The following is a 23,839-nucleotide window of genomic DNA, read 5'->3' as shown; positions in this document are numbered from 1 at the left end:
TGTAACTGACCTGTTTATAATATAAATCTTAGGATTTCATACCGACAGTGACAGCAAGATGTCTTTTGATGAGCAAGCGTTGTGTCATCCTTGGCGGATACCTAATGACTCCAGAGGCGCTCAAACTTCTGACCCCGATCCTACAGATCAATGTTCTCAATTCTCAACCCTAAGCAAATACTGACAATCAGGGATTCAAGTTTGCAACATCTTTACCAAACAAAGAACAGTCTCAGAAAGTGATTTCGACCATGTCCCCATCGGGAATCAAACCCGGACTCCAGCACGAAATAAAATAAAATAAAGATTATTTTTATTCTTTACATCAATGCCTGGGAGGATAAAGAGCTGACGGTGTTATATGTTTTTATCTACTCCCAGCCCAGCATAGTAGGAAAGAAAAAAGTACCTAGTGCAGATAGAAGTAGATAAACACTTAAAGAAATGGAATCCAAGTAGGTTACTTACCCCCGTGTTATCTAGTAATTCATTCAACTCGTTCATATCGCCGCTGAGATAAATCCAACAGTTAGTGGCTGCTTATCTACGTCTGTGATCACTGGTTTCAGCTGCTTGTCCAGTTTATGAAGGTCTCTTCTGTCTTCGAGTTGTAATCTCTCGGCAATTATCAAATTTCGAATTACTAACGAATGCTAATTTCCATATTCATAAATTTTACGGTGTTCATAAATTTGAATTTAGAACTTAACCTTTATTGAAAGCAATTAGATTTTAGATTGAAGGTACGAACTATAATAGCCTTATTACCAAGACCAGCATTTTCATAATTGATAATAATTTAGTCGATTTTCATAATTTACTTAGTAAATTGCAGAAAATTAAAGGTAATAATAGCAGAGGCTGCAGCCTAAACTAGGAGACCCTGTATATTAGGACTCTAGCATTCAATACAATACAAAAACGTTTTCATATAAACACAACACTAAAAACAATTACAAAAGTAACAAGAAAATCAAAATCAACAACAAAAAGAAGAAGCATTCCTTATATTTTATATGATGTTTTAAGTTTACGCGGTTGTTATCATAATTAAAACATATAGTAACGGGTTCTTACCGCGTTTAAATGGAGATATGAGACTCCCGATATTCATGGCACTTGCAACAGTGTCGAAATATCGGGAGTCTCATATCTTCATTTAAACGCGGTAAGAACCCGTTACTAAGTGCTTTAATTTTATATGATTTTAAAATTTAATTTCACCTTATTAAATATATAGATGAAAAAGTACCTATTCAGGTAACTACCTAGTTTAAAATTAGTGTCTCCTTCCAAGTTTGAAAATACCTTTTGTCAGGAACACAAAACAACTTACCTTATCTGTCAGGGTTCTTACCAGAACAGTCTGGAAGTGCATAATTTATTCGTGTAACATCTAGTCGCAGATTAAAAATGTTAATTCGGGAATTATTCCCGGCAATTTATTCGCGGCCCCCCGTGGAAGTGCGTCGCAAGGTGTACGGAGGGGTTGCGTCATGCCATTTGACTGTCTGACTTTACTCAGGGGTGTGATTCACTTAGACTGACGCATGGTACCTAGAATTGCGGTCGACGTTGACAAACTTCAGCAACTACTTTGACGCAGGCTATTATAGTTACTGACATAGTTTGTAAGTTATATTGTCACTACCAAAATAGGCTATTATTAGTCTGAAATGAAAAAAAATACAAAACAACATAACTTAATATAAGCTGACGACTATATCAAAATACATCGTATAGGTAGCGAGTCGTAGGGCTAGCGCAAGCACACACACACACACACACACACGCACGCACGCACGCACGCACGCACGTACGCACGCACGCACGCACGCACGCACGCACGCACGCACGCACGCACACACACACACACACACACACACACACACACACACACACACACACACACATTGTTGTATTTTAATACCACAATTTTAATACACTTGTCACCACTGTTAATGTAGTTAATAAGTTCATATATTGGTAAGGCACTGTCTCCCAAAATACAGGTTCGCCTAGTTTGGGAGACAGGGTTTCAACGAGAACTGTAACTGAGATTTTCAATAAACATTATTATTATTATTATAGTACATCCATCGCAAGATGAACTAAATACCTACAATTCACCGCGCTTTCTGTTAGACCAACGTGATAGGTTTCTGATAGGAGCCGCATCGCCATACTTATATAAAGGTCAAGATATGTGTTAGTGAAAACTGCTACTTGGTAAAATAATTAACTCATTGGCGCAAAACCGGTTCGAACCAGCACCCCCGTTTGGGCCAGAGTACCCTATAGTACACTACCTCTCAAGATACAGGTCTCCTAGTTTGAGAGACAGGGTTACCTTCTGCTTTTAAATAGCCACCAACAAAATTATATTTTATTGTTAATGTAACGTTTAATAATATGTAAATTGTTGTTGTTGTGTGTGAAATACTTTTTTTATTTTTTTAGTACACTGCTATATATATATTTAATGACCTCAGTGACTATCCCTTGTGATGGTCCTGTGACTATCATCCAGAAATTATTGTATACAAATAAAAGGAACTTTAAAACCGTCAACAGTAATCCAAAGCATACTAGCAGTACACATAGCCCGCATTAACCAGCGCGCAATAAAGCGGGCCATAGATTACTGGTCGAGCAGGTGAGTGATTCACAGCGCGCTGACCGCCTGAAATACTGTAATGGCGGGCGCGGTCGCGCGCCCCGACGAATAGTTCGTGTGCGTGTCAAATATTAGCGCCGTGGGACTATGTGACCATATGCAGGCTATCTATGCGTCACTTTTAGGCGATAAAGGTAAAACCATGCGGTCAATCTGCTCGTGACTGCAAATTCAACACCCCAATACCATCATCATCAGGCCATTAACGTCCCCACTGCTGGGGCTGGGGTTCCCTATGGATCGATAGGGAGATCGGGCCTTAAACCATCACGCGGGCCCAGTGCTGATTGATGGTTATTAACGACTGCTAATGCAGCCGGGACCAACGGCTTAACGAGGAGCTTGAGATTTTTTTTTTTTTTTTGTGGTCACCCATCCTATGATCGGCCTTTGGGAAAGTTGCTTAACTTCAACAATCGCAGACCGAGCGCGTTTACCGCTGCGCCACCGAGCTCCTCACACCACCGAGCTCCTCCCCCGCCGAGCTCCTCAATATCCCAACACCATAGAATAAGCAATAATACAACGTAGAGAACGGGAACTCTCCGCTACCCACCAGCGCGGCTGAGCTAGCTTACCTCTCCCCGAAATTTTGTATCAAGGCATGTATTTCGAAATTGCTACGACATTATAGAAGGAACGATTGCTTTAGGAAAGTCGGATGGGCTGCGAATTCGTGCTAACTGTCTTAACATCCGGAATGGTGTAAGAGGAAAGGAATAAAAGTACTATCAAGGTAGACAAACTTTGGCGAGACGATTATAGTAGGGAGGGGACGAACCGATTGTACTTTTACAAATACAATACAATCTAAAACTCTTTATTGCAATTAAAACGAACATTAAATTATCTACCTAAAATAATATACCTTTAACCATAAAATAGAGAGAGAGAGAGAGAGAGAGGGGCAACAGCGGCCTTGGAGTTTAAATAACTTCAAAAATGTCTGGGGCAGAAGGCAACGGGAAACCACTGCTTCTATTTTCCCAAGAGAGTCAGCATGAAGGGTCCTCGCAACCCTGATGCTGTCCACGATCCTCAGATATGAGGGACCGACCCAAGAGAGAGAGAGAGAGAACCATAAAATAATCCATCATAACTTAGAGAATATATAAATTGCGTTCTATTTATCATCTCAGATACCCATATCGCAAAAAATACTAATTGTCCACTTTAACAAGACAAACCCCGGACACTTCATACAAACAACTTCGTTTTACACAGACACTACACATTGACGTTATCGTACACGCGCAATTGTGTGTGTGACGCCTGACGCCCATGCGATTGAAGACTAAAGTAAGACCGAGGGGGGTGAGGTTAACCTAGCTCAGCCGCTGGTGGGGAGCAGAGAGTTGCCATTCTATACGTAGTCATAGGTAATTTAAGAGCCACGCTCTTGTCAGTGTTGCATTCTTCATGCTACTTTTTAGGGAATAATAGGGCAGTGGTTTCCCTCTTGCCTTCCGCCCCCTATACTATGATAGGGGCCTACTTTTTGAACGTCAGGCTAGTGACCTGTCAGTAAAATCGTAACATAAACAGTCTATATACGTCCCACTGGTGGGCACATGCCTCCTCTTAATCAACCGGAGTGTGTATGGAGCTTACTCCACCACGCTGTTGCACTGCGAGTTGGTAGAGACTGCCAATAATGATGTTCATATTAATGTCGACCCATAAAATAATATAAAAATAATTAAAACACATAATAACGGGTTCTTACCGCGTTTAAAATAGGGATATGAGACTCCCTATTTTAAACGCGGCAGTCTCATATCCCTATTTCAAACACGGTAAGAACCCGTTAATATGTGTTTTAATTATGATAATAACCGCGTAAACTTAAAACAAAATATAAAAATATTCATAATCTTCAATTTCAATATCCTATTTATAAGTTGTTCTCATTTACGGTACGTACTTTTCGGTAACAGCTTGCGGCGTTCCCCTCCCTACACCGGCCAGGGAGGCGAGAGTGAATTCTTTTACCTGATAGAACGGTTATTAGCCAATTCGAAGCCCATTCCGATCCTAATAGACCTATAATAAAGGGGTCTTCTGTATTTTTTCCTTCTAAAAGGTAAAAATAAAATTTTCTTATTCAATTTACTCGGTGAGGTGACTCGAATCGCCCCGATTTTATTTCTTACCGACATTTTCCCGTAGTTTTTGAACTATCTCCCCGTTTCGTTTTACTGCTTTTTTATTTTGTCTTGCTGATTGATACTGAATACTGCGAGTAATAAGGATACATATATAGAGAGGATATTATATATAAGTTATAATAGTGAGTTAGTTATATAGTTATATATAAGTTATTATTATAGAAGTGTTTTAAAACTAGCATTATTAATAACAACACGTTGATTTAACAGAACGCGAACTTATGTTAATGTTATATTGTTATTTTAATAACATTTTTTGACGTGACTTTTTGTAGTTTTGACTACTTGGCTGGACAAATGGGGAGCGCTTAGAGCGCTCACCCTGTCAAAACAGTGATTACCTCTGTTCTTTACTTCTGCTTTTGAGTATACATAATTAATACGTAAATGTTTACAACATAACATAAACAGCCTACTATATACGTCCTATTACTGGACACGGATTTCCCCTCAATAAAGCAAAAGCGGCATGGAGCATACTTTACCACGCTGCTCTACGTAGATCAGTGAAAGTGTTTGGGCTAGCCAATTCAATTCATTTAAAATTTTATATTAAGTATGTAAAAGTTTATTCAAAATTGCTGCTTCTGTAACTAATGCTTAATAGAAAAAAAACGATCGGTCTAATCTCGACTGATAACATCACTATGCTAATGAACGTCACAGCACTGACTTCTGTATTTTGACAGATCTAACTCGTAACGCGCATTGAAGCTACTGTAATTTGTAAAACATCTTCTTCTATCCCTGGTGTCAGGGTTACTATTGAGCCGCCCCTGACATGACTCAACATAAAAACATTATCTCTTTTATTGAAATATTCACTATACTAGAACTAGACGTTTTGTTTTCATCTAAAAGCTGTGTTTCTTTTTTATTTTCTTATATCTACAGCTTCTTCTTCTATTGTGTGGGTTGTGAGGAGGAAATACCAACCTCATCAACCCTGGTGTAACTATTGAGCCGCCAAAGGCTCCTGACATGGCTCATGGAACAACTACTTGCAACAGTGAGTTGTAACTGGGACCAACGGCTTAACGTGCATTCCGAAACACGGATCATCTTACTTTCAGCCAGTAATGTCCTAACAAAACTAGGCATCACAAAGTAATTTTTGTGATATGTCCCTACCGGGAATCCAACCCGGGGTCTTCGGATCGTGAGCCCAACGCTTAACCACTGGACCACGGGTGGATCTCTATAGCAACCGGCACGTATTTTTATAAAAAAAGTGAATGTAGGTGAGGGGCTGGTATAGCAGCATATATCAACATTAGCACTTCTAATGCCGACTGTCGACACCCCCGATCAGAACAAACGTATTTTTGATTGTTCTCCTTTCCACGCACTTCTGGAGATCCGTTTGGAAATGTAAAATGGAACACTTATGAAAAAAAATATAAATATACTCTCAGACGATGCCCTGAGTCTGGGCACCCTCAGACCTGTCGTCTTATGTACCGGGTAAGAGTCCTCAGCGCTCCCCATTTGTCCGGCCAAGTAGTTAATGCCATCTGCAACAAAGCTATAATAAGTCACGTAAAAAAGTACTAAACTCTGAAAATAAAGTTACTTTCGTCAAGAGGACAGTAAGCAGTATTATTATAAGGCTGCATTTCCCTTGACGCTGTGCGGTGATGAGCAGAGATGTGCAGGAACCGACCAATCACCGTAAGGGAGAGAGTGACAGCATGTCTTCGTTTTTCGCTCTCTCGAACGCTGTGATTGGTCAAATCCGCACATCTCCGCTCCGCTCTTCTCCGCCCATCTCCGCGTCAGTGGAAACCCGGCCTAATGCTGTTTATCAAAACACCATTCTTTACCTCCAAGTCCAAACTGATTTTCACCCAACGGAACCCTTACCTAACAAATATGCTGACACTTGCTCAACTTTTTTTCTATCTCGCCAACACGGCGCGTTGAGAGCCCTTTAATGACAGGAAAATTGAAAGTTTGCGCAAAAAGTTTCACAACTGTAGTAAAAAGTGCGATAACGCGCTAAAGATGTGGCGAGGTGCCGACGACTGGGGGATCGGGAATCAATATTCATAAGTATAATGTGTGCCGGTTTGAGTCCTGGTACCGGACTTGTACCAATGAGTTAATTTATCTTAACTGCAGTTTTCACTAACACAGTTTCCGATCAAGTAGTTAATGCAATCTGCGGCAAATCTAAAAAAAATATATTTATTTCTTTAACAGAGATGGTACATAATAATATTTGCAGTTGTGACCTCCTAGCAAGTGTGAAACACCTGTGTCAGAAGGTCACGCTCCTCCATATCCATAAGTACTTCATCATCATCATCAGCCCATTAACAGCAGCGGTAAACGCGCTCGGTCTGCGATTGTAGAAGTTAAGCAACTTTCGCAAAGGCCGGTCATAGGATGGGTGACCACAAAAAAAAGTTTTCATCTCGAGCTCCTCCGTGCTTCGGAAGGCTCGTTAAGCCGTTGGTCCCGGTTACTACTTACTGACGTAAGTAAGTAGTCGATACATGAGCCATGTCAGGGGCTTTTGGCGGCTCAATAGTAACCTGATATCAGGGTTGATGAGGTTGGTACTCCACCTCACAACCCACACGATAGAAGAAGAATATCTAGGAGACACTTTCTTTTTGGTGAGCTGTATCACCGTCTATAATGGTGGTGGTAATACAAAACAAACTCTTTCAAAAATGCAGTAGTGTATAAATATATAATATATGATGACAGTTCGATAGCGTTCCAAAACATCGCGCACCCAACGGTGTAGTTATTGAAATTCATAAATCAAACCTGCACCGGTTCGAGGCCGGGCTGGGCACACGTTCGGAGTTGTTTAACAAATATTTCGCCTGTTCTTTCTCGACACGTCGTTACCTTTGTAGCCTAAGCTATAAGCGACAGCGATTAAAATAATCGACCTAATGTACGGTATTCGTCGTGTTTTTAATAGTATTTTTCTTGATGCACAAATGAGCTCGAAATTAAAGCTACAAATCGGTCATCCATCCATAACGTTTGGTGGTCGTAATAAGTAAAACTAATAAAAAAAACATTGGTGTTCTTATCGTTAATGTGTAGTGTCTGTGTAAAACGAGGTGTTTTGTATGAAGTGTCCGGGTTGTGATATGATGTTAAAATTAATTATTCCTACTGATTTGGAATATGTACCTGGTCTACTTATGTCTAATCTTCTTCTTCTTCTTTCGTGTGGGCTGTGAGGTGAATTACCAACCCCATCAACCCTAGTGTCAGGGTTATTATTGAAGCCAAAGGCCTCTGACATGGCTCATGTAACTACTACTTACTTACATCAGTAAGTAGTAACCGGGACCAACGGCTTAACGTGCTTTCCGAAGCACGGATCATCTTACTTTATGGACAATCAGGTGATCAGCCAGTAATGTCCTAACCAAACTAGGGATCACAAAGTGATTTTTGTGATATGTCCCCACCGGGATTCGAACCCGGGACCTCCGGATCGTGAGCCCAACGCCCAACCACTGGACCACGGAGGTCGTCAGATGTTTAATTCTTCTTCAATTTTCAAAAAAACCGCTTCCCTCTCACCCTTTGGTCCCCATCACGTCCGCACCATAGATCACTCCCACCTGTAATATTAACGCGTACTATCACGAGCAGCTGCCACCCCTGCAAGGATTCACGCACGTGTAGCATGTTGCACGTATATCGTACATAAGTAGTGGGGAAATCATTTTTTTAATGTTACGTGTTTTGGGGCGCGAGCTGCGCGGAAGATTGAAGGCATTATAACGATTGCTTTTTGATAGTTTTTTTTCTTTAAATCGCTCGTTTTATTCGATTCTAGTTGGTTGGGCGGGTGTAAAACAAAATTTTAATGGACTGTATATGCGGTTACGATAAATTCGAAATTCAACTGGTATGTCACGCTGGGTGGACTAGTACAAACTGCTGCGGATATGGAACAAAGAAATACAGTTTGCAAGGGTAAGGAAAGGCACAGTACCTGGTGGCGGCGCGTTTGACCTCAGCCGGCGGGTTCATAGAACACTGATTGATGATGATACACTTCGATCAAGCACACAAACAACACATTGCGGCGAGGTAAACCTTATTACAGCGAATTTGTCGAATTAATCACCAGGACATGTCCATTTACGCGAAATTTGAGTTTTATTTTTACCAGCGCGTGCGTGTTGACAAGAGATTTTTCGCCATCTTCTTTTTCTTGACTAGCGCCTCCAAGTGACGAAACGCGGAACTATCGCGTTCTCTTCCTTCTCGTTCGCGCAGAGACGATAGGTATGTGCGGGAAAAGGATGGGAACAGGAAGTGGCGCGAACATACCAATCAAAAATCAAATTACAAACATAATAATTATGGCGCAACCAATAGTAATGAATGTTAAGAAAAAAACAAAAGAAACTGTATTACCAAAAAATAAAATAAAAAAAACCGAATACAAATAAATATCCTTAGTTACTATTATAACTGTGCATATAAAATTCCAAATTAATATTCAAAATTATAAATAAAAAAATAAATAAAATTATTATTGTGATATTTTATTTCATATTATTTTCTAATATTAATGTTGAATCAGCGCTCCGAGCAATCAAATTACGTAAGTCATTCTATTTTCGGAAAAGAAAACACATTATTTCCAAACAAAGATAGAAAGGTACGTATATGGGATTGCGGCACAAGGTAGGAGTAAGGAGTGATACAGCCCGATGCATTAACACCTCAGTATCAAAGAGGCTTTGAGGCAGGAGATGTAATCTTACGCTATACGCCGGTTTATCTGCACAGCGAAAGGGAAGGTGCTCTACTTCGGAATTAAATACTTAATTTATTTTGTGACTACTGCACTTCAATCTATTTTATCTGATTTAATAAATATATGGACTCAGTTCACGCCCGGAACTGTCGACGTTCACGCTAGCCATTGAAGTCTCATAGCAGACGTGGCTGGATTATAAGTGTCTGTATATATATTTAGTGTATTATTTTGCATCACCTGGTTATTTGATTGGAAAATATTGTACCTAAGCTAATTTTCGCAAATGATCAAAAAAATATGAATCTAACACTAAAGGTAAAAACTTGTCTGATGAAAAATTACTTGAGTTTAAATGCATAAAACGTGGTAACAAATAAGTTCATTAAAAATTGCCATATTTTATTGTGATGATTTTAATTACCGAAATTACTATTTTTTTAGTAAGTAATAGAAGGTATATTAATTTTGAAAAGTAAGTAGAGCACGTTGCCAGGTCGCACCGCAACAGAAAGTATTTACCACAATGGAACTCCTTTTCCTGTCTTTTGTGTCTCCTCCTTTGATTAACTTTGATCTAGGTGAGTGCTACACTACCAGCCACCTATGAGCTAATGGATTGTTACCAGTCCTATCACAAGGCCTTTTACCTGAATGCTCTTAGAGAACACAGACAAGATGTAGATTTTTTCATTGTTTTTTTTTTTTTTTTGAAAACTAGTAAATTAGTAGCTTTAGTTCTTTCTTTGAGTACCATTTTACTACAGTTGCTAAGTCCTCAGTGAAATACTTTGAAATACTTTTACACCTAACACAGGAGTTTTTATAGTTAAGGTATTCCTTCACCGGGAGCGTTCTCCTGTAATGTGATAATTATGATTCGAACGCTCCTAGTGAAAGAGCACCTTTAAGTCTTGCAACTGTCTTCAAAAACCACTGCGAGAGGTAATAATTTTATATAAGACACTGTAATAATAATTATAATTATTATAAGTATTTTATAATTATTATAAGTAGATTTTCTGTGATAGACGTATATTTACTTTATTCAAGTGATTAAAGAAGAAAACAACAAAACATAAACTATTAACGATTTTATTTTCAGTCCTAATCGCTATTCATGTCAGAATCAACAAAATCAGTCAAGTTTCAACAAGCCAGTTCTTATTTTTCCTCTTTTAGTGCCAGTCTACTAGCGTTTACTAAAGTTTAGCGTTTATTCAACTTTGGTCAGTGCTATTCTACTAACGTTTATTACCGCGCTTTTAACAGCGCCACTGAAGTACTCTACGGATGTTTACAAAATTTTACTATAATTATGTAGTTTGCAAAGTTAACTATGGCTAGTTTACTGGCGTTTATTTGGTCGTTTATTGGGGAGCAACGGGCAAATGGGCACCCTGGGGCTGGAAGCCGTTCTCGTCAGCGACGTAGGTGACGGTGTACTGCTGGCCGTCAGGGCCGGTGTAGGAGAATTGTCCGCGGACGGCGATGGCCTCGTTGTCAGTTCCAGGGTTGATCACCTGACCCTGCTCTTGCTGGGAGATACCGTTGGAGGTCTGCACACTGTAGGAAAGAGTAACGTTGGTGAAATATTGAGATGCCTTTATTGATGAAGGAGCTAAAGTGTTTACTGTCACTCTCTTGTTAGTCGAAGCTAATCAGAGGTCCTAGCCAAGATGCATTCGATTTAACGCTATGGCTATTTATGGCTTGCTATCGCTCAACTACATTATTAACCCGTACGAATGAAATGAACAACTTGCACTAGGAAAGATTCGTACATGCGAGGCATTTCATTTGCACGTATTATACGTCAGCGAGCATGACATCGCCAGTATCTATATTTTAAACCACAACTACTAAAGGATTTGAAGAAAGCACAATCGAAGAAGCATCTAGAAGTAGGATAATATGTTATTCAGTCCCGTGTGACATTCAGAATAAGGTTCATGACAATTTAGAAGATAGAATTGCATGGGAATAACCGCCTCGGTACTAATATTAGGCGGACAATTTACTGAAGTTATATATTTCCTTTTTTAAAGTGTATGTTCCGTAATGAATAAAGACATTTTAGAGTTTTAGTTTCAGTACTTACTTGTAGTTGTATCCGTCGACGCCGATGTTGTCGCTGTCATACTTGACGACGTAAGCGTCAGCGTCGGGGTTGGCGGGCGCGGCGGCGGCGGCGGCGACGAAGAGGGCGAATACGATGAACTGTTGAAAACATTTAAATTATTTTCAAGCATTCGAAAACAAAAATGTAAACACAACACAAAGCACTAAACACTACCCCAATTGGGATTTAGTCGTTAGCTTATGTTATGTTGTGAAAAAAAAATCATCGATGTTGAAAGTATGATTCTTAGAGTTATGTATAATAATAAAGTTCAATTTTACTTCTTCCTACACTCCTTGGATAAATTGCCCCGATATTTATATACGTCTATTTATCGAGTTATGAATCGCATCTCAGTCAATAGGTCTGTTTGAAATTCCAACTAAGATTCTTACATAAGTACTTATATGAAATCAAATGGGTATTAATTTCATTTTTATTACAACATTGTATATTTTTGTATCTAGCTTATTGTATCCCACTGCTGAGCAAAGGCATCTTCTCTTCTCTTCCTCAGTTCATTATAAAGGCAAATATCCTGACAGTCCTCTTTGAAGGCATCTAAATTGTCTTTCTATTTTCTTTTGGGCCGTAGTTTAATCAAATTTATTTATTTGAAATAGATTAAATGTGTATTTGAAATGTCAGAACGTTGTCTACATGCTTACACACATTTCACTCATAAGATACCAATATCTGACCTTTGTCCATTTACGCAAACTTTTACATCATCTTTTTCTAGATATAGAAATATTAAAAATAATATCGAAATAATAGGAACGTCTATTGCAAGGATTTAAATGTGCAATAATGATTAAAAAGTAAACGGTTCACATAATACACTTGTCAAACTAGTTTTTTTTTATTTGACTGGACTTAAGTTGTAAGTAATTACTACTGGCTGGAAATTACTTATAGCTTTCACTTAACGATAAAGCACAAAATGAAAATCACTATTCACACAAAACTTTCATGTAACTTTTTTCGAACACCGTTTTGAAAATTATTATTTTTTATAAAAGGAATGTCACTTACGGATTTCATTTTGGAGGTTTGGTTGTGGATGGGATTGGTAGAGGATGTACCGGTGACTGTGCCAAAATCATTTTTGACCACTCTTATATACCAAAGCGCACAATCTAGTTTGCATATATTTGAATCATCATATCTTAGGCGGTTTGCACACGGTCACGCATGTCGAAACAACAGTTATGTGTTGCACAAAGCTCTGTGATGCGTCAGACGCCAAACGTGTAAAAAGCTGAGACTTTATTAATAATTTAACAATTAATGGACTATTAATTTATGGTAGATAAATAATAATATTTTTATTTCCATTAAGTCAAATCAGTTAATTTTTACTACTCGTCAAACCAAAAAATTGCTATGGAATTTATATGAATTTAAATTGTGATAAAATATCGAACCTATTTGTTAATAAGTTTTTCTTAAATTAAATAGAAAAAAAAATTTTGACATGCAGACATTGTTATCAACAGACAAACAGCCTCCGTGGTCTAGTGGTTAGAGCATTAGGCTCACGATCTGGAGGTCCGGGTTCGATTCCCGATGGGGGTATTGTCGAAATCACTTTGTGAGACTGTCCTTTGTTTGGTAAGGACTTTTCAGGCTTGAATCACCTGATTATCCGAAAAAGTAAAATGATTCCGTACTTCGGAGGGCACGTCCCGGCTTTTAGCCGTAAAAACACCTCCACCAACCCGCATTGGAGCAGCGTGGTGGAGTATGCTCCATACCCTCTCCGGTTGATTGAGGGGAGGCCTGTGCCCAGCAGTGGGACGTATATAGGCTGTTTATGTTATGTAATTTATAATTCATTTTTGTCCTAGGAAACCACCCAATTCAAATCAAAGAAACACATACCTAATTTATATTGACAACAGTCTCGCGAACCGCCTTTATGTTACTGCACCCATTTTGAGTTGATTAAAAATGTAAATGTATTGCTTCACGTTTTGTGGCTTAAGTAAAACACGCATTGATAATTTTGATTAATTTATGACTACCCAATAAGGCAATTAGTGGCCTTCCCGAGTATTTGCCGAGAATCTGTGCATTCTATTTGTTCTTATAGATTTGAGCTCAACACTAGACGTAAAGTTTTAAGCAGTGCTAGGTTACAATGGTAAATACGCTCTCTATTAGGTACATGAAACTTGAACTTAAACTTAAACAACAGATATACAGATAAGACTCATAAAGTTTCTGGTAAGCAAAAAAGTAAAGAAAGTGTGTAATGTAGATTATAATCAGTTATTTCCTGTAAGTATGTCAAATTTTGCCTGTGGATATGAAGGTTGAATACTTAATTGGGTTAGAGCATTACTATAGCGAAAAGTACAAAGTAACCGTTAAAAATAAATACAATACAAGAAGTGTAAGAGAGAAAAGACTGATACAACCCAAAACAAAATAATTATTATGGAGAAAGATTGTCGTCATATTTAGTGCCAAAAATATTTAATAAAATAAGCTTGTTAAGACAAAATAATAAGTTAAGTAAAAATCTGTTAAAATTAAAACTAAGAAGTGTATTGCTCGATAGCTGTAAGTAATATTATTTGTATAAATAATTACTGTTGGTAGGTAAATTAAGATATAAGCATATGAGCGCTACTCGCCATCAAACTTCATAAGTTTGGCGGGGATGATTTGTAAATCTACCGTTTAAGTTTTTCATTTAAATAAAAAAAACACAGCTGGCGAGGAGTGGGCTTATATTTTATTATTTTTATTTTATTTTATTTTATTTGGGGAGCTTACAGCTAAATTTACAAAGTTACATACTAACTTAATATCTAAAAGCCATTAACAAGCTTCCACAGATTGAAAGAAAACACAATTTACATTACGTTTCTAAGACCATATGGAAAAAAACCTTAAAAATAGAAATATCTAAACAATAGAGGAAACGAAGTCTCTAACAAGTGTTTTTTAGCACCTTGAGTGCTGCCAGCAAATAGGTCCAAATTCAAGTTATGACCAAGCCAAGCCTATTAAATAATATGGAACATCTCAGTAAAAAGCTGTTCTTTCTAAAGTTCCTGTGATAGCGAGGGATGTGAAGCAATGAAGGATTCCTAAGCCTACGACAATATACTATGGTCTGCCTAAACCGACGTTATAAAAGATGTAATTGCTGAACACTGCTTCCTGAGATACAGGTCTCCTAGTTCAGGTAGCAGGGTTATACTTCTGTAGCATTTGTGTGTCCTAGCTGTAGTACCCAATGTTGTGTCGATCTTTTTCTATGACAATAAACAATTTTTTTTTTTATTTTTTTTTTATTTACTAATATACTAAACATATCTGCCTACCACTTCGGGGATACAGGTATTATGTTATGTTATTTCACGATCCAGATTATTTCGTGAAGGATCGTGATCCTGTCTATGATTCAAGCATAATAGTTGAAGCGTTGAGCTCACAATCTGGAGATCCGGATTCGCTTCCCGATGGGGACATTGACGAATTCACTTTGTGAGACTGTCCTTTGTCTAGTGCAGGCTTAATCACCTTATTATAAGAAAAAGTGGGATGGTTCCGTGCTGCGGAAGGGACGTTAAGTCGTTGGTCCCGGACAGTAAGAAACATTTACACTAAACAGCGTGGTGGAGTATCACCAAAGATATGCCGGTCTTGCCTTGTATAAAAAAATAATCATTTATCTGTGTAATGAAAGCCTTATTCACAAATCGGTAAAATACGTTTCAGAATGGCATTGTTGGTTCACCGCCTGAAACTATTTTCATACGTCTAGGCCTACGATTTGTTACTAATACTACGTTTTTTCTTTTGTGGACGGACTTGCCTCACACTGCATTGGAAGGCCGTCTACTAGCCAAGTTTGAAAAAAAAACGATTGTATATCAAAAGATTACGGCGCTTTCTCTTATATTTAGACTTATAAAAATAGCCAAATAAATTGTCTATCCTACCCGATCATTTGACTTGATCTACAAATAATATCTTCTTCAATAAACCCAGTCAAACTCAAATTTTAGAATAGTATGCCGGTCTTCCCCACATTGACTTTATTATTCTTTACTTAAAGAAAAAAACGACTATCATTAATTTATTCAACAGCACACAGGCCTACACAGAATTAACATAAGACAGAAAAACGATTCAGCTTAGTAGAAGTCTAGTAGAAATCTCTAAGGCATTTTTGCAAAACTTTGAAAAGAGCCATAAAATTATTTTGAGTGACAACAGATACACAAGAAATTCTTTGTGTACCTTTAACTTTAACATAATCTAATCTACGTAATAAATGTAATTTTCATTTTCATTTTGTGTTCGATGGAGTATAATAATTATTCGGGCGATTGCGTTTAAATATACTTACGACTTATCTGTAACACCAGTGGTTCCGTAACCAACAAGACAAATGTCAAATGCATACATTTTTTTTTTAGAGACTCGACCGCGGTTGCTCCGCCATGGCGTCTTAGTGAGATATGGGCATAAATCTTCGTACTCCAATATATTGGTAATAAACAGATAACCTATCACGTTGGTTCTTCATATCCATCCATCTGGGGACTTTAAATTCAAAACCAAAGCTGTCTTCTCAATTCAGCCCACCCCGAAAGGGATTATGGGCATGATCTTTGTGAATCTGATAATAAGTGTCTGAATACTGTAAAACATATCACTGTAGGTAACACTGGTCTAAGACTAGCTTCTTTTACTCATACATACATAAACTACACGCCTGTTATGACTAATGGGGTGGGCAGAGCCACAAATAATCAAAGACAACTTGCAATCACTATTGATACAATGTTAACGTAATCTAATACTGTAACTTTAAATAAGTATATTAATTATTTTATATTGCTTTGCATCTGATGCAAATTTTAGTTACTTATTCGCAAATAAATGAATTGAATTGAATTTTCATTTCTTGACAAGGACAAAATAATCAACGTTTTAGGTACATCTTACAACTTAGATTTTTTTAAAATATCTTTTTCTGTCGTGTGGGTTATGATGTGGATTACCAACCTCATGAACCCTGGTGTCAGGGTTATTGTTCAGCCGCCAAAGGCCCCTGACACGACTCACGTAACGACTACGTACGTCAGTAAGTAGGTAGAAACAAGGAACCAGAGCTTAACGTGCCTTCCAAATCACAGATCGTCTTATTTTTGGGCAACCGAGTGGTTTTGAATATAAGAAATGTTATTTGACTTTACGGTAAATAAATAATATTCCTGAAGAGCTTTCAATTGTGTACCACACTTGCCTTTTAGTCTAACAAAAGGAGAGTAAAACAATAAAAATAAAATATTAAAAACTTTATTTCCAGTCCTAATCTCAATTCATGTCAGAATTAACAATATCAGTCACTTGTAACAGGCCGGTTCATTTCCATTTATTTATTTTTAACAACTAGTCTACTAGCGTTTACTACGAGTAAATTTAGTTTACTATTTTCGTTTACTAAACTTCGTTTCCTACTAGTCTACTAGCGTTTACTACCACAGTTTACTAGCGTTCCAGTATTAGTTACTAAGCGTTTATTGGTGCTAGTTTACTGCTTTTGGCGTTTATTTGGTTGTTTATTGGGGAGGGACGGGTAAGTGGGCGCCCTGGGGCTGGAAGCCGTTCTCGTCAGCGACGTAGGTGACGGTGTACTGCTGGCCGTCAGGGCCGGTGTAGGAGAACTGTCCGCGGACGGCGATGGCCTCGTTGTCAGTTCCAGGGTTGATCAGCTGACCCTGCTCTTGCTGGGAGATACCGTTCGATGTTTGAACACTGTGGAAAAGAGAGACATTTATTCAATATATTTCTTTAGAGGTCTTCGATGATTTGCAGGGAGCTGAAGTATTTGCTGCCATGCTGCCTTATTAGTCGCATGTACTGGTAAACTGGACATCAGGATTGTTTGTTACGTCCTTCGGATGCTGATGTGTTTTTTTTCCTAAAACGTAGCAGATCGCAAAATAAGAAGAATAAGTAATTTTGGTCATTCAGGTTCTGTGGCCGGCTTGCCTCTCTACCCGGCGACTTGCACCAGTGAGTTACTAAAGTTGACTTGACTATTATGGACGGCGATACAGCGAACCACGTTGGTCTTAAGGTGGGTACTGACCAACGTTACGAGGTGTAATGTAACATGTACAGTACAGGGAAATAAGGCGCTCGTAGCGAGCATCACTGATTTTAAGCATATGACGTAACATATCATGCTCGCTACGAATAGTACAATACGTTTTTTAACAGAAAAGCTCGGTGAGGTATAAGTACTTAGTTCATCTTGCGATGGATGTACCTCAGACTACAAATGAGATATAGTCGTAAGCTTCTGTGTTTTTAGAAGCAAGTTAGTTGAGTACTCACTTGTAGTTGTATCCGTCAACCCCGATGTTGTCGCTGTCGTAGCGAAGGGTTTCGGCGAGTGAGTCAGCGCCAGAGGGCGCTGCGGGCGCGGCGACGGCGGCGGCGAAGAAGAGGGCGAGTACGATGAACTGTTCGGGAAAGAAACAATTTATAGTCATCATCTCCCTAGCACCAAAAAAGGCGTGCCCTAAAAAGTAGCACGAGAATGCTAAACCGATAAGATCGTGGCTCTTAAATTAGTGAGCATCTCCCTAGCGTTATTCCGCTTTCCACAGGATCCGCTTACCTAACCTGAAGACTCACCAGGTCCGGTTTTTTACAGAAGCGAATGCCTGTCATACAGGTTAGGTAACATACTTTCGATACGCATTTCTCGGGAATATGGGAATCGAATTCATTTTCAGTGCTTAAAACAAATGAATAATCATTTACGACGTTTTTATCTGTATTAATTTGTACAGTAAGTATCCTAAAAAATGTGAACAGTCTAAAAATGACTATCGTGACATTAAACCTTTGACCTATTGATATAGTTGAGATTTTACCTATAACGAAGTCTGAAAGATAAACTTTGAATTTGAATTTTGAGTTTGAATTTGACCGTGTCAAGAAAGAAGGCTGTCGCAGACTCTACATAGAATTATATAATGACTTGTCAATTAATTTCATCAGGAAAAGACAGCCGGTGCGACATATTTCGATCAAACCCAATAATCAATGATAAATTATTCTACAATTTTATCGTTGTGAAGCGTTTTGTTTTATTTACGTTACTTGATGAGTGAGATCTACAAAAATAAATATCGTGGTTCTTTCACCTATTTCGATATTTGTCATAGATTAAAAATGCCAAGTGAAGTGTCAATTCAAACATCTAAATTCAGTAAGCGATTACACACACGTTCAACTCTTGACTCGAACATGATGACCTTTGATCGATTTACGCAAACTTTGCAGCGCTTAAATTATGCCTTCGTATTTAAAATATTAGACTTTAAAATTATAATATGTAAACTTCTTTATAAGAAGAATATGTTGCATCAGCCTTTTCTAAAAGGACTCATTTAGTTGTTATGGGTTTTTTATGTTTTAATTTTAATGACTGATTAGTAAAGTTGCACCACTTTAATCTGACCTAAACCTACCTCATTAACTTATAATTAGGTAGGTGATACATTTATAAACACGTATTTATTTTACTTTTGTAGTAATGTTAAATAATAAGTAATCATTAGCTATTTTTAGCAATAAAAAATTAAATCAAAGCGCATTTTTTCCTAAATGTTTAAGGAAATTGAAAGCTAGCACTGTGTACTTATATTAAAAGTTCACACGAATTAAAAATGTTAAAAAATAATAATTATAGAAAAGACCAAAGCACTTTTTAGTAATCCATTTGTCAATCAGATAAGTAATCCATTTGCGATTATATTTCTTGTCACCCGTCACTTAACTAAATCATCACTAGATTTCACACAAAAAAAAATACTTTCATTTCACTTTTTTCGGATGCTTTATTTTATCTATTTTTTTCTTAAAAAACCATGTCACTTACAGATTTCATTTTGAAGGTTGGTGGAGGTGATGGGTGGGTTTGGTTTAAGGATGTACCGGTGACTGTGCCAAATGCGCTTCTACGCTACACTTATATACCAATTCGTACAATCTATTTTGCATACATTTAAAATTAAGTGATCGCATCTTAACACTGCACCCATTCTGAATGAACCAAAAAAGTTGCTTCACACTTCAATAATCAGGTTATCATATTTTATTAGAATATTATTAATTTATTAATAATTAATCCTAATTTATTAAAAACTATTTTCTGTGAAATATTTTCTGTAAAATATAAATAAAATGACAGTTTCCTGTTTTATGTCATTTTATTCCGCCAATACATAATTTTATTATCTCGGGACTGTTTAATAAACAGTACTACATTTTAATATACACAGCAAATATACAAAGTGCGTATGTAGCATAACCAGAAACAAAATGTAATAATAAGGGATTTTCAAGGCTACTTTCCCCGAAAAAAAATTACAGATTTGCGTTTTTTTTTATCTTTCTAAGTAATTTCATGGATAAGAGACGTATGCAACTTTTATCTTTGTTTTTGGGTATAAATGATGATTCTTATTATTACACCCAGGCACAACACATCGTCCACGCATTATGATTCTGATCAAAATATCATCATCACCAACCCATTAACGTCCCCACTGCTGGGGCACGGGCCTTCCCCATGGATGGATAGGGAGATCGGGCCTTAAACCATCACGCGGGCCCAGTGCGGATTGATGGTTATTAACGACTGCTAAAGCAGCCGGGACCAACGACTTAACGTGCCTTCCGAAGCACGGAGGAGCTCGAGATGATAACTTTGATGATGATCAAAATATAGACCAGCAATATAGGTAGCAACATAATTGTATACCATATCTGATTATATATAACTTTCCAAAAACATTACAAATTACAAAAGAAAACGGTAAGTATATCAACGTTACCATATCGTCGTTGCCAATTTAAAATCTATTATGTGCAATCAGGTCAATTTTACAGAAATTAAAAAAAAGATTTCCGCCTGAAATTTTCGTGTTAAAATTTTTTAAAAGATAATTGATATTTACGTACATAAGAGTTTGTACTGAATGTTTTAATAAATTTGGTGAGGGCGGTACATAAGAGCTTTTAAATTAGCAACGACGATATACCAAATTTTATTTTTGACGTGAATTTTTGTAGATTTGCCGCAGATGGCATTAACTACTTGGCCGGAGAAACAAATGGGGAGCGCTGAAGGCTCTCACCCGTTACAACGTTTAAAACAACAGGCCTGAGGGTGCCCAGTTGGGCGCGAACCTCGGCTCAGGGCGTCGTCTGAGAGACGATATACCAAGACGACCTTGACATTCACTCTCTGTGGTTAGAGATGAGCGACCAGTGCGTTATTTAACAAACCGGCTAGGTAGGTGAGAGGACGTTTGCACTGCACGTGACGACGGCGACAGCATTATTCAATGCAAATTAAATGAAAATAAAATTAAAAAAATGAGTTACTTTCCAGGCTACGTTCCCCAAAAAATATAGACGGCACTGTACAGATTTAGCGTGATAATTATCTATTTTCTCATTGGTCGGATACATAATTATTAAAACAAATATTTAATAGTATTTTATGCAACAGTTGTATAAGAAGGGTCAAAAAATGCGAGTGGCGTGAGTTGCGATGTGAGCCTTGGCGAACATCGCAATAAGAGACGCCACGAGCATTTTTTGACCTAGTTATACAACGTTGCATACAATACTTTTTCTACGACGACGTAATTTTAAATGAAACAAAAATTATACAAAGAAAAATTTTATTTATAAAAATTATTTTCCAACGCGCGGGAAAATGGCGGCAAATGTATACTTTTTTTTTATAGTATATCTATGGCACCAAACAAAGTAAAGGTGCCAGTTTCCAGGTCAAAAAAAAAAAAACAACAACAATGCTTTTTTGGCGACATTATAGTACAGTTACACTTTGTAAACAATGCTTTTATAGGCCATAGAGCGTACACTTTTTCAAAGAGTTTAATTATGTATGTACTTATATTAGACTTTTTGGTTATTTAAATGCCAGATTAAAGTAGAAGAGTAGAAAAATAGTATTTTATGCAACAGTTGTATAAGAAGGGTCAAAAAATGCGAGTGGCGTGAGTTGCGATGTGAGCCTTGGCGAACATCGCAATAAGAGACGCCACGAGCATTTTTTGACCTAGTTATACAACGTTGCATACAATACTTTTTCTACGACGACGTAATTTTAAATGAAACAAAAATTATACAAAGAAAAATTTTATTTATAAAAATGAAGATGTAAATCTTGAGCTAACGTTGAAATTTCTTCTGGTGTAGAATTCAATAGTTCTTCATCCATTTTTCCTTTTTATTTTATACTTTTTAGTGTTTTGAAACGAAACACAAAAATTTTCCAATTTATTTTCCAACGCGCGGGAAAATGGCGGCAAATGTATACTTTTTTTTATAGTATATCTATGGCACCAAACAAAGTAAAGGTGCCAGTTTCCAGGTCAAAAAAAAAACAACAACAATGCTTTTTTGGCGACATTATAGTACAGTTACACTTTGTAAACAATGCTTTTATAGGCCATAGAGCGTACACTTTTTCAAAGAGTTTAATTATGTATGTACTTATATTAGACTTTTTGGTTATTTAAATGCCAGATTAAAGTAGAGGAGTAGAAAAAATATATTATGATGCAGAAGCATTATATAAAAATATTTTAACTAGATATTTGGATCAGATTAATGCATAGAATTATGTTGCTACTTATATTGCTTTTGAGATGGTCTTATTATTTTCTGTGGTTTATAGACTTTTTTTTGGTTAAGGGAGCTTAAGCTGGATATTCGATCCAAGCAGGATATTTGTCTGCCATACGCAATAATAATAATAGACTTTTTTAAATAATTAATATATTTTTTTGTTCATTCCGTATGAGTCCTAAACAAACTGTATTTTTAAAATAGACTGAAATTAAATTATACTCTACAGACTATAAATTCTTAAAACCCATAAATAAAAGATCACAATATATTTACATTTTATAGGTATTGTTGGTCATCATCATCTCCATCCATCCCAGACATCATTATCCCGTTTTCCACAGGGTCTGCTTACCTAACCTGAAGATTTGACAGACATGACGATGACTGGCTGGAAAACCTCAAGTAAAAAAGTCTTCGTCGTGCTTTACCACCTCTTGAGGAGTCGCGTTTTGTGTGCGAACGATGTGGCAAGAAATGCCGCGCTGCTATAGGGCTCTATAGCCATCGGCGGCGCTGCGGGAACCCGTAGACTCACAAGTGCTGCAACAATCATCTACGATAGATGCTGTGGCCAATGATGATTTCCTTCACCGATGAGCACGTGATAATGATTTACGATCCAAACATTAATTCTAATACAAATCTTTGGTTTAGTTTTGTTCATAGGTATTGTTGGTGTCATCGCTAAATTGGACAGATGTCCAGACTTATGTAAATGTCAACCTATAGACCTATTACATCATGTTGCTTCTGACAGTCGCTGTGGTCCTGTGTGTCATCGGCTAGTTTCTCAAACAGGGAGCGCCTTGAGCACCAGTTCGAATTCCGGTACCGGACTTACACCGATGAGTCACAATTTTGCTGCTAGGGAGTGGAATTCTCCGCCGTCTTCTGTATTTCCGAATGCATATAACCTGGGTGCTTTCAAGGCCAGAGTGAACAGGCACCTTCTGGGCGAGCAAGCTCCATCTTAGGCCTCGTCAATGCCAAGGGGCAAGTCTGGAGCCAAGAGTAAACCCATCAAAGGTAAAAAAAATACAGTTGGTTCGACCATTATAAACGGTGAATCATGTTAGTTTAACAGAATGCTCGATGAAGCGTGGACAGCTGTAAGTAAGTATCAATGACACTAGCCCATGCATACAAACATCAAACACACACCTATTTCCCACCGGGGTAAGTTCGTTATAATAAGAACTACAATTTGTTACAAAAAGTGTGATTTTGTAGCTCAATAAATAGTTTTTATCACATTTCATCACTGCAGTGTAGTAATATCATTAGGTAAACCATAAAACCAAAGTTAAGCCTTGTCAAACTCAGATTTAGGTGTGTTCAATGTGTCTAGATCTCACTTTATGGTTAAGTGGGCAGGAAGTAATGTTTACTTTTGTATAATTGAAACCTGTTTA

General features: G+C 37.5%; 2 protein-coding genes across 2 annotated transcripts; both read right to left on the bottom strand.

The window, feature by feature from the left end:
• Window positions 1-10,840: 10,840 nt before the first annotated feature.
• Window positions 10,841-12,794, bottom strand: LOC126369350 (flexible cuticle protein 12-like). The gene is made up of 3 exons (XM_050013704.1): window positions 12,750-12,794; window positions 11,694-11,812; window positions 10,841-11,158 (listed from the first exon to the last, which is right to left on the bottom strand). Exons 1-3 carry the CDS (start codon window positions 12,756-12,758, stop codon window positions 10,963-10,965), a joined length of 324 nt encoding a protein of 107 aa, XP_049869661.1. The 5' UTR covers window positions 12,759-12,794; the 3' UTR covers window positions 10,841-10,962.
• A 4,335-nt stretch (window positions 12,795-17,129) lies between these two features.
• On the bottom strand, window positions 17,130-19,682 carry LOC126369348 (flexible cuticle protein 12-like). Its single transcript, XM_050013702.1, has 3 exons — window positions 19,639-19,682; window positions 18,084-18,211; window positions 17,130-17,498 (listed from the first exon to the last, which is right to left on the bottom strand). Exons 1-3 carry the CDS (start codon window positions 19,645-19,647, stop codon window positions 17,303-17,305), a joined length of 333 nt encoding a protein of 110 aa, XP_049869659.1. The 5' UTR covers window positions 19,648-19,682; the 3' UTR covers window positions 17,130-17,302.
• Window positions 19,683-23,839: the final 4,157 nt, after the last annotated feature.

Source organism: Pectinophora gossypiella, chromosome 9 (assembly GCF_024362695.1).
Source record: "Pectinophora gossypiella chromosome 9, ilPecGoss1.1, whole genome shotgun sequence".
Classification (NCBI taxonomy): Eukaryota; Metazoa; Arthropoda; class Insecta; order Lepidoptera; family Gelechiidae; genus Pectinophora; species Pectinophora gossypiella.
This window is presented reverse-complemented; position numbering and strand designations above follow the sequence as displayed.